General features: G+C 44.9%; 1 protein-coding gene across 2 annotated transcripts in view; it reads left to right on the top strand.

Annotated features, from left to right (window-relative positions):
• The first annotated feature begins 3,343 nt into the window (after positions 1 to 3,343).
• The window catches only part of Dntt (DNA nucleotidylexotransferase), a 31,085-nt gene continuing 22,648 nt past the window's right edge, over positions 3,344 to 11,780 (top strand). For both annotated transcript variants that reach the window (XM_005063607.3, XM_005063606.4), the window contains exon 1: positions 3,344 to 3,567. In XM_005063607.3, the coding sequence (XP_005063664.1) occupies positions 3,365 to 3,567 (203 nt within the window). In that variant the 5' untranslated portion in view covers positions 3,344 to 3,364. The remainder of the gene's footprint in view (positions 3,568 to 11,780) is intronic.

Here is an 11,780-nt window from a genome sequence, read left to right as displayed (position 1 = left end):
CAAGATGCTGTCTCAAAAACAAGCTGGATGACATTCTAGGTTGTCCTCTAACCTTTAGACACATACATACATGTATACCTGTGCGCTGGAAAGCTTGGGGTGTCCCACTGGGGTGAGACAATAGTTTAACATTGGTCAATATGATGCATGGATAATTTAATGATTTCATAAACTATAGACCTGACTTTAGATTGTGCTGGGATGATCCTCTGAACAAAGCAGAAGTTACTACTGGCTCTTATGTAAGGTTCTCCTCTGTGTCCAGCCTTCCATAAGGGGGTGGGATGGGCTATCTCATTCTTACTTTAGGCCACAGCTTCCCAGCCATGCAGATGGGATTTCATGCATCTCTGGATGCATCCTTGTGCTATTGCCTATCCCTGCTGCTACTTCTGTGGTCCCCCTTTACTACAGGGATGACAGCAACCCATGCCCTGCCTAGAGTCCTGTCCTTAGTCCACGAGTTTAGAGCCAAGACTAATTCCATCGTGTGGCTCTCCCAAATCACACGTCTGAGACTGCTAAAGGGGACACTTGTATCCACTTATTGTTCTCTGTGGAGCAAACCCAGCACCAGTCTCAGAGATGCATGAAAGGCCCCTCCCAATGATTATGCTGCTTCTGTGACGTTTCAGTGAACAGTTGCTTAGCACCGGCTTGAACACTGTAGTGGTCTCTACTACATCACCACACACACAAAAAAGCTCTGTACTTTTGACAGCTGTAGTTACTCCAAAGCTCTTACTTGCAGAAAGCTGGAATCTGTTACAGTATTGCGCTGTCATTTCTGATTTCACCTTCCTGAGGTAAACAGTTTTGTGCATGCTTGAATGCAGCTATCAATCACCCTCCTTCAGTTGTGCTGAGGTGTTCATGTGCTCATAGGTCCCTGAAAGCAGCAAGAGTCCCAAATGCAGCTGGTCAGTGGTGGCGCACACCTCTAATCCTAGCACTCAGGGAGGCAGGGGCAGGTGGATCTCTGTGAGTTTGAGGCCAGCCTGGCCTACAGAGTGAGCTCCAGAACAGCCAAAGCTACACAGAGAAACCCTGTCTCAAAGACCCCAAAATCCCAAATACTGTAGCAGAATGAATGAGAAGAGCCCAGATTTATTACTGGGTGTCTTAGTGAGGGTTTTGTTGCTGTGAAGAGACACCATGTCCATGACAACTCTTAAAAAAGACAACATTTCATTGGAGCTGGCTTACAGAGGTTTAGTCCATTGCTCTGATGACGGGAAGCATGGCTGCATGCGGGCAGGCATAGTGCTGGAGAAGGGGCTGAGAGCTCTACATCTGGATCCGCAGGCGTCAGGAAGAAACTGACACACTAGCCAGGCGTGAGCATTTGAGACCTTGAAGCCCACACCCAGAGACACACTTGCTCCAACAACACCATACCTAGTAGGAGGCTACACCTCCTCACAGCGCCACTCCTGTGGGCATATGGAGGGCATTTTTATTCAGACCACCACAATGGGTAAAGCATGACAGAAGGAGGCTGCTTGGTGTGTGTGTGTGTGTGTGTGTGTGTGTGTGTGTGTGAGAGAGAGAGAGAGAGAGAGAGAGAGAGAGAGAGAGAGAGAGAGAGAGAGAGAGAGAGGGAGGGAGGGAGGGAGGTAGTATATACATGCATATTTGGCTTTTTGAAACAGGGTTTCTCTGTGTATTCCTGGTGGCTGGGCTGTCCTGGAACTGACTCTGTAGACCAGGCTGGCCTCAAACTCAGAGATCTGCCTTCCTGTGTCTCCCCAGTACTGGGATTAAAAAGGTGTGCACCACCATATCTGGCAAGAGCATATATTTTTAATTTTAAAATTTTCTCATATTTTATTTCTGTGTGTGTAGATCAAGGGCAACTTGTGAGAGTCAGTTTCACTTTTCGGTGAGTTGGGTGCTAAGAGGTAACTCAAGTTTTCAGGAAGGCAGGAAAGTGTTTTTACTCACTGAACCATCTCATTGGCCCCAAGAGTAAATAAAATTTGAAGTCAGACAACCCTGACCTCAAGCTCTGACTCAGTCATTTTCTTAGTTGTGACTTTTTATTGGTTCTGTGGTTTTCAGCAACTTGTTCAGGAGGCCAAGAATCCTCTCTGCTGTATCGTGTGGTCTTGGTCAGCTAAGGGCTGGAAGTGCTTGCCTAGGTCCCATAGTAGGTATTCAAGAAATGACACCTAGGAAATATGTTGGCTAAAAGATGCAAATATCAGCTGGGCAGTGGTGGCGCACGCCTTTAATCCTAACACTCAGGAAGCAAAGGCCAGCCTGTTCTACAGAGTGAGTCCAGGACAGCTGGGGCTGCTACAGAGAGAAACCCTGTCTTGAACCCCCCAAAATATGTAAATTTCACTTTACACAGAGAGTTATGAGAATGACCCTAACTTCATGACAGTGACTCTTATCCAAATGTCATCTCATCTCAGAAATCTATGTTAGTTATATAATGGGTCTCTCTCTGGAAAACCTTAATGCATGAAAAAACAACAACAACAAAACCTCAAACAAAAACAAAACCCAAACTAAGGTGTATCCCATCTGAAGCCAGAAGAACTGCTTTAAGATCTCCTTTGCCCTCACTCTGTGATCAGCAGTGACTGAGCCTTGACTTCCTTACTCACCAATGTGCTCACAATCTGTGATCCCGTGCCCACTACGAAGTGATGGTAATTAAAGCAGCAGAGCAGATCCCACATCTGGAAATCTAGATACAGGCTTAAAACAACAACAACAACAACAAAAACAAAAAAAACGTGACCAGCAGAGTGAGAAAAGCAGATGCCGTTCATGTAAAACCAAGACAGCCGCTTGCCTCGAGACACCTGTGCAAAACACATCCAATGTAATGCTGGAGAGGAAAGAATGAAAGTGGGGTAAAAGAGGGGTAAGCAGATACCGTCAGCAGTGGCCAGCAAGATAATACAGTGGGTATCTAGCATCTTTACTCACTTGATCTCTGGACCCACACAGTGGAAGGAGAAAATAACTCTGACTTCCACACTCATGCCATGGTATGCATACCCATACCCCCTTGCTTAGTAAGTAAATGTAATATAAATAAAGTTTTCATAGCTTTAAAAATGCAACACAAGGGCTTGAACACATTTAGAAAGCAGAAATAGTACCCGGCCAGTTTATTTGGAGATGCTGTGGAGACCAAGCACATGAAAATAAAAGTTTGATTTACTCTTTTTGTCAAGAGCACCGTGTTGGGCAAAGACCTGATCAGAAATTCCTTCAGTAGGAAGCTGTCACCAGGGTGGCACCCATGAGCTCTCCTGGCTTTAGAGTCTGCTGCTGAGATGATGTCACGGCTCTTATTTAGGAGTCACCACTTGATGGCATAGGCAGAGTCAGACAGTGTGCACCCATGGATCCACTGCAAGCAGTCCACCTGGGTCCTCGGAAGAAGAGGCCCAGGCAGACGGGCTCCCCAGTGACTGCCGCATCTCATGACATCAGATTTCGAGACTTGGTCCTCTTCATTTTGGAGAAGAGAATGGGAACGACTCGAAGAGCCTTCCTCATGGAGCTGGCCCGAAGGAAGGGGTTCAGGGTGGAAAGCGAGCTCAGGTAGGACAGCCCTGGCCACTTCGGAAGCATTCAGGGGCCCGGAGGACATCTCCAAGGGACCCACGGAGCCAGTCAACTAAGGGAGACAACACGAGTGGAGGCTAAATGAGTGAATAGAAACTAATTGGCCCCCAAAGATATGATTCTTAAAAATCTGGCTTCTCATGACCAGCTCTGAGATAAATTATTCAGGGGTGATAACCAGAACACCTCACACTGAAACCTCTCAGTCCCGTTCTTTACCAAACTGAGTCAATACCACTGGGTTCAGTTTTTTAGATTGCTGCTTTGGAGCAGGGAGGATCGTCTGACGATTTGGCTCCGACTTGCACACACCTGGCTGTGCTAAGGGCTTACGGTGGGCTAGGCAGAGATGGTTTACCACAGGCACCTAAGTGGCCTTGGTGATGGTTTTCCAAGGAATTGTCCAAACAGGCTTTAGGATGAGATACTGGTTAAAGACGTTTGTCTAGGGGTGACAGATGCTGCCACAGAGCGCTGTGGTAAGAGGCAGGGAGGTAGTCAAGGCTACTGTTTAGACCTGACAGAGTGCCAGTAAGCAGCAGTTACCATTGCTTTTCTAACCATTCTACGCATTGATTGACTTGAATCAACGAGGAGACTCAGAGTGGTTCAGAAGGCCCAGTAAAGGCCCTGGCATAGGTGATAGTTGCAGATAGACCTGCTGGGGTTACAGTGGGGACTGTGAGAGATCCACTCGGTCCCCTGTATGTGACTGTGCAAGGGGTGGGTGGAGAATAATACCATGTCAGAGATGAGAAGACTTTTGTGTGGTATTTTGAATTTTAAGTCTTTGAATTTAACAAGAAAAATGTCAAACGTTTATTGCTGGCAAAATGTGGGCTTTGAAACACTGCAGAGACACATTCCCGAGGTCAGCAGCCAGGCATACCAAACTGCACACACCAAGCATTTTGCTAAAATGTCCCCAATCAAAATATCCTGAGTTTCTGGGTTTCTCTCTTTTCTGAGTTCTTGTCACACGGTCTCCTGTTTTGTTTTGTTAAGTCATTACAGCCACTCTCAATTTTTTCCCTAACATTCTATTCACACAAGCCTAATTTCATCTAATTTTAAACTATAACTAATCTGGTAGACTGACAGTGTTTGCATTAAAAGGGAAAGAAAGTAGATAGATCAATGAGGGGAACAAAAATACGAAAAAAAATTAAAGAAAAATGTAAAACCAGAATTGAAAAGTTTAGCAGATGTGAAGCTGCTTTTCATGGTAAAGAAACTGAGCGAGGACCAGCAAGGAGGGTGACAGTCATCCTCCTGGGCACCACTTACTGAGAAAGTTCCCTGGGTAAAGTCCAAGCTTCAGGTGAGGCCCACTGGCTGAGAAACCAGCGGAGCAAACCGACCGAGGCAAGTGTTTAGGGTGATGATCAGGAAGCTGGTAACTCTGTTGGCAAAGCGAATGGAAGGGGCAGAGCGGTGCCCCAGGTGCTGGCTGCCAGGACTGTGCCAGCTGCTCGGGAGACAGAGGAAACGGGTGCTGTGTCTATGATGGAGCGGAGTTCTCAGGCTGAGAGCACTGACACACTCAGCACATGTACGCACTATAGAGGAAAATGAACCACAGGAAACAGAAGCCCCGGTGCTAACAGATTTCTGTAGGGAGAAACTTCTAGACTTCACCTCCCGGCTCTGACTCTTCCCAGACCTGCAGTTCTGGACAGTCCTTCCTCTCCTCCCTAACCCCAGCATTCAGATCAGTATTCTGATCTGATATTGAGATCAGATATTGAGAAAGGACGTCCATATCTTTTGACAAAGTTCACAGAAGTACAAGTGAAAAGTGCAATTAATTTCTTGTTCATTCATTAGGTCCATTGACCTGTACAGTCACACCTAAAGGATAGGATTGTTTCTCCACAATACACACTAGGTCAGATGATAGCAGCAAGCAGGGCGGAAGCAGGAGGCAGCCCATGAAAACTCTATAAGCAGTCATCTGGTGTATGTTCATATTTCTGTGCCTTCCAATTTTTTCTTTTTATGATAGGCATACTTTTGTTTTGGTTCATTGAGACAGGGTCTCTCTAGATGCCCTGGCTATCCTGGACTCATTATGAAGATCAGGCTGGCCTCAATATCACAGAGATCCTACTGCCTCTGTCCCCCAAGTTCTGGGATTAAAGGCGTGCTCCTCCACACCTGGCCTTGGACATGCATTTTTTTTAAAAACGATCATAAAGCATACAAAATTGCTTGGTGGGTAGGTGTGTTTGCTGACAGCCTGAGTTCAATCCCTGGTAACCGCATGGAAAGAAGCAATTCCCATAAGTCAGCCTCTGACTTCTATACACACACAATAAATAAATGTGGCTGGAGAAATGGCTCAGTGATCAGGAGCGCCAGCCACTCCTCCAGAGGACACAGGTTGCTTATCAGCACCTACACGGCAGCTCTCAACCACCTGCAACTCCAGGTCCAGGAGATCTGATGCCTCCATGAGCACCAGTCACCCAAGTGGTGCACAGACATACATGCAGGCAAAACTAATACATATTAAAAAAACAAATTTTAAAGTGTAATAAAATTAAAAATAAAAATGAAGATGACAAAAATGGTTAATTTTTTTTGTTTTTTATGAGACAGGGTTTCTCTGTATTGTTTTGGACGCTGTCAGTCCAGCCTGGGAAATGGTTAATTTTTAAGAGTACTTCTAGGGCAGGCAAAATGGCTCAGTAGATGAAATCACTTGTGCAAGGCAGACAACCTGCGTTCAACTCTTAGAACCCATGTAAAGGAGGAAGGAAAGCAACTCTACAGGGGTGATTCCTGACCTCCATATGTGCACCATGCCACATGCTAACATGCCTGCACACATGTAATAATATTAATGATTCATAACAAAAATTAATTAAAAGAAAAAAAGGCAAGGGCACTGATTAACAATGATGGCTACACTTCTTTCTTTGTTTGTGAAATTCAAAGTCCAAGGCGAAGACCATGCTGTGCTCTGATGCAGGCTGCGGTGTCCACAGCCCCTGTGTACTATTGACTGCCAACAGGACCAGTCTTGGTCCTACCTTACCTGAGATCCTCCATGTATTGGACTCTCTGGAGAAACTCTGTTCTCTCCAACATGAATGTGTTATTTTAAGTGGAATTCTTAGCTATTCTATGTGCCATTTAGGTCCCTAAAACATGATTGAGAAGAGATACCAAGTCTCTTGATGTAGTTTTGAACATCAAAGAAAAGGATACTGAATTTACTCTGCCATTAGCATCCTAGACTTTAGAGCACATTGCTAACTTCAACTCTCCTAATATAAGCTCAAAAAATGAACCCAAAACCCTGTTTTCTAAGTCCTGATTGCATCCTGAGTTCCCATAGGGTAAGCTATTTGGAAGCTTTCATCTGGCATCCATCTTTCTCTATAAATACGTTTGCTCAGACAGTAGCTTACCTAGAGACTATGAACCCATCGAAGGAACCCGTGTTAGTAATTTTTGCAATTAAATACATTTTTCCTCCAGCCTATGGTTGCTACTTTTGTCATCATCAACCTAATAAAAACTTTACTTTTTTTATAAATTCAAGAACAAAAATAGAAAAAAGTATTCTTGTTCTGATCTAAACTACTTTCTATTTCAAAAATCATGAGCTTCAGTTTAATGAGAAATTTCAGAATGCCTGGCCACAGCTGGAATAGAAAGGCATCCCTACTGCCGCTGCTGTGTGTGGATTAAAACCAACCTCAGTCAATTTACTTTCAAGGCTTCTGAAACACGTTGGTTGCTAAGAGAACTGGCTGAGCTGGCGTGGGGGTGGGTTAAGCCGGCTTCTCTAAGCAGCTCAGTTTAACCATAAATACTGCTAAAGTCGTTGTTTACAAAACACCCAACATGACTTCTCCCAGGCAACAAAGACAATCATGGAAGTGGGTGACCGTCCATGAGGGCTCAGAAAGTCACCCTGGCAGGGGCAGGGGCAGCAGCGGCTGCCTCCCTTCTTTGTGTAAAGCTTCTGGAATAACATGGAGCGAGGCAGCTAGGGAGGGGGAGACAAGAATGAGCAGACTGACATGTGAGGAAGGTACTCAGAGCTAAGCCGTGTAAGCTGATTCCATAACACGCAGCTTTTGAACGCCTCAGCCCCACCTGACAATCCCAGCAACATTCTGAATTTCTGCATGAAATTAGATTTGTCACATGTATTCTAGTGAATATATAATGACTGTACATATTTGTAATGATTCAAAATGTGTATTACGTGAGTCAGGACCAGACTGTAGTGCCTCGTGCTTTTTCCTCTTTCTGTGTGTCTGGAGTCACCGAGCACCCTCTTCCTAGTTCTCCAGGAACGGGCTATTGTGAACAGTTTGTGTGTGTGGTAGGTGAGTGTCACAACCCGTTATCCGTTTTTCTCTACCCTTCTCCTTCTCAGCACGCTTCTTATAGTCTGTCCTTCAGATGAACCACTAAGAAATAGTACCCATAAAAGCCCTGGTCTGATAAAGAGAAAACAGTCTGGATAAAATGTGACTGGTGAAGTCAGTTGTTAAAGTGTCTACCATGCAGGCAAGAGGACCTGAGTTTAGATCCCCAGCACTCATGTAAACAGCTCGGCACAGCATCTGTAACCTGGCACTAGAGCAGTCAGAGATGGGGCCTGCTGACTTCCAGCTCCGGGTTCAGAGTAATCCTGTCCCAAATAAGTAAGTAAACAAATAAATAAATAAGAACAAGTTGGAGAGTATCTAAAGCAGACACTTTAAATTGTCCTCTAACTTAAACATACGCACACACACTCATACCAAAAAACAAACATGCACACAATTCCTCATACACACAAAGAAATAAGGAAGTACAGACGTTGGGGATGGAGAGACAGCTCAGTGGTTAAGAGCACTGGCTGCTCTTCCAGGGGAACCAGCACCCACATGGCAGCTTACAACTTACGGCTCCAGTTCTAGGAGATTTCGTGCCAATGCACATAAGTTTTGTTTTTGTTTTTAAGAGCCAATAATGGTATTTTTATTTATTTATTCATTTGTTTATTTATTTATTGGATTTTTTGAGTCAGGGTTTCTCTGTGTGACTTTGTAGACCAGGCTGGCCTCGAAGTCACAGAGATCCACCTGCCTCTGCCTCGTGAGTGCTGGGATTAAAGGCTTGCACCACCACTGCCTGGTCAATGGTGACATTTTTAATTTTGAAAAAAAGAAAGAAAAAGAAATACAGACTGTATAAAATGTGCACAGCTTTTCATGCTTATATGAACCCAAGAGGAATGAGCAGCAGGTTTGGAAACACACTATCCCTGAGTCAGTGTGGGACCTTGTCTAGGCTAGTGCTGCTGAAGAGAAAACCCTGGTCCACAGCCGTGTTTCCCAAAGTGTAGTTCTAGGCTGAGCACTGGTTCATAGTATGAATGCTGTGGAATAATCCTTCTGTACACTGTGTGAATATATGCTGCTACGATTGGTTTAATAAACAAGCTGACTGGCCAATAGCTGAACAGGATACAGTGAGGTCAGAAAGCCAAACTGAGAATGATGGGATGAGGAAGGGTGGAGTCAGAGGAATCGCCAGGCAGATGGAGAATGAGTTGGACACACAAAACGAGACAGAGGCAAAAGCTACAAGCTGGGCTGGAGAGATGGCTCAGAGGTTAAGAGCTCTTCCAAAGGTACTGCGTTCAATTCCCAGCAACCACATGGTGGATCACAACCATCTGTAATGATATCTGGTGCCCTCTTCTGGCCTGTTAGGATACATGCAGACAGAACACTGTATAAATAATAAAGAAATAAATCTTTTTTTAAAAAAGCTACAAGCCTTGGGGCAGTACATAGATTAATAGGAATGGGTTAGGTTGTGAGAGCTGGTTAGTGACAGGCCTGAGCTATTGGTCAAACATTTATAATTAATACAAGTGTGCTTATTTGAAAGTGGCTGCAAGATATGAAAACCCCACCTACAGCATGGGTGCTCCCATGAAGCAACGGAACCATCTTTTCCTTCCCTTGAATCCCAAAGGACTAGTGACTACTTCAACCAACTAGAAGTGTCACTGTGGGACTTTTGACTAGATGATGCAAGGCCATGAGGACCCCCCCTGGAGCACTCAGTCTGGGACAGGAAATACTCATGTAAGAAGTTGACTATGCTCTTAGATAATGAGCTTGGGGTCACAATTACAACTTACTTCAGCCTTGTGGCTATCTTTGCTGTGTTAATCTGTTTTCCATTGCTATAACAAAATGTCTGGTGTTGACTAACTTATAAAGAAAAGAGGTTTATTTTATCTCAAAGTTCTGGAGGTCTAAGAGCATGGTGCCAGCTGCTCAGGTCTGGTAAGGCCTCATGACTGGTGATATCCCAGTGGTAAGATGATTAAGGGTGACTGTATACTGGCTGAGGAGGCCAGAAAGCAGGGAAAGGTCGGCCTTCTTTACTAACAAAACTCTTGGGCGAACTAATTGGATCCTGTGAGAATAAACCTGATTCCCGTGAGAACTAACCGGATCCTGGAAGAACTACATTAATTCCTCCAGAGAGCAGTGCCTTAATTACTAATTACTTCCCATTAGGCTTCACTTATTGGAGGTTTTATTACCATCTACATTGTCATACTGGGGACGAAGATTCTAAACATGAACTCTCGAGGAACACACTAAAACCATATTCAAAGCAAGCATTTGCCAATTGAAACCAAATAGGCCATCAGTACCTCCTGGGCACCGCATAGAGAGCTGAGTGCCAGTTCTTCAGTACCTTTGGCTGAACTTAGGGACAGAGATGTATTATTTAGAACTGTTGGTGACTTCATTAGTTCAACAAATAACTCATGGCTACAAATCTGACCTTGAGCTGGATGCCAGGCAAGGTTGTACCCTAGATAATACCACTGTCCTTGACCTGAGAGACAAGGACCATGACAAATGCATGATGGGTAGTTTCCAACTGAAGGAGGAGACTGTCAAACAAGATGGAAGGGGAGCATCAGCACTGAGGGTTTTTCCTGGTACAACCCCCTCCTCCCCCACCATGTGTGCAACCACGGGCTCCAGCCTGCTGCTTCCTCCTTCCTAGGTGGACCCAGAGTTCTCTGTTCTGTGGGAGACAGAGGAGCAAATGTTGTCACAGAAGAAGCACAGTCAATGAAAACCTTGTCAACCTTAGTTCAAGACGCTAGTTATTTTTCATGCCTAAGAAACTGGGTAAAAGCTGAACTCTGAAATCCTAGCAGCTCCTGGGGCAGTTGAAATAGGTTAGAGGCCACTCACTGCCGGAGGACTTCCTGTCACCACTTACTACAATTGCAAAGCTCAGGCCTCCTTAGCTTTATTGCAGATTTATTTGACCTTACCTATGACATCTGTATTTCACTTATCAGTAGAAAAATTATGGTAGATAGTTTATGACAGAAATAAGAAAGTGTAGGAAAGTGTCTTGACCTAATATACGGAACCTCCCTCAGGGATCTAACTGTAGAACATAAAGTTACTGGGATCAGACACAGCTGGGTTGAATCCTGGCTTTGCGTAATCTCACCAAGCCTTGATTTCCTTATCTGAAATTTTGTTGTTCATCTTATATGGCTGTTGTGTAGAGTAAGTTACACACACACACACACACACACACACACACACACACACACACACACACACACACACCACACACACACACCAGATCTGGATTTTTCATGCACCCATTTCTTGTTGTTGTTTGGTGTTTCACAGCAGTGCCTCTGCCCCCCGGACATTCCCAGAACCCACTGCAGGCAGGGCTGGCTTCATCCAGAGGCAGACTAGGTAAGAGATGCAGGATGATCCTAGGTGGTTGATGTGAGAGCTTGGGGGCTGCAGCGTTGTTTACAAGATGAACTTCAGGTCTTCTGCACTCGGATAGCTCCCTCAGAGACTTCGCAAAGTCCAGAGAGCCCAGAGCCGTTCTGGCACTCTGTAGACACTCCGTCTCTCTGTGCAGCTACAACAGATCTTTCAGATTTCCTGGGATAGCTCTAACCTCCTGTGATCTCCTAGTCCAGACACTGGACATAAAACAGGAAAACGTAAACTATACACAAGGGCTTCTTGGGCAGATATGTGACAGTGTCTCCATTCAGATCTCTGCCCCTTGAGGAACTGTTTGCTTTTCAGCTTGACACCCATTCTTATTGGCATGACATCCATTCAAGCAATCTTCCGTGAGGAGGGTGGAAGGGAACTCAT

This window comes from Mesocricetus auratus, unplaced genomic scaffold, assembly GCF_017639785.1.
Source record: "Mesocricetus auratus isolate SY011 unplaced genomic scaffold, BCM_Maur_2.0 Super-Scaffold_4256, whole genome shotgun sequence".
In the NCBI taxonomy this organism is placed as follows: domain Eukaryota; kingdom Metazoa; phylum Chordata; class Mammalia; order Rodentia; family Cricetidae; genus Mesocricetus; species Mesocricetus auratus.
Note: the sequence above shows the minus strand (reverse complement) of the source record. Positions and strands in the feature narration are given on the sequence as shown.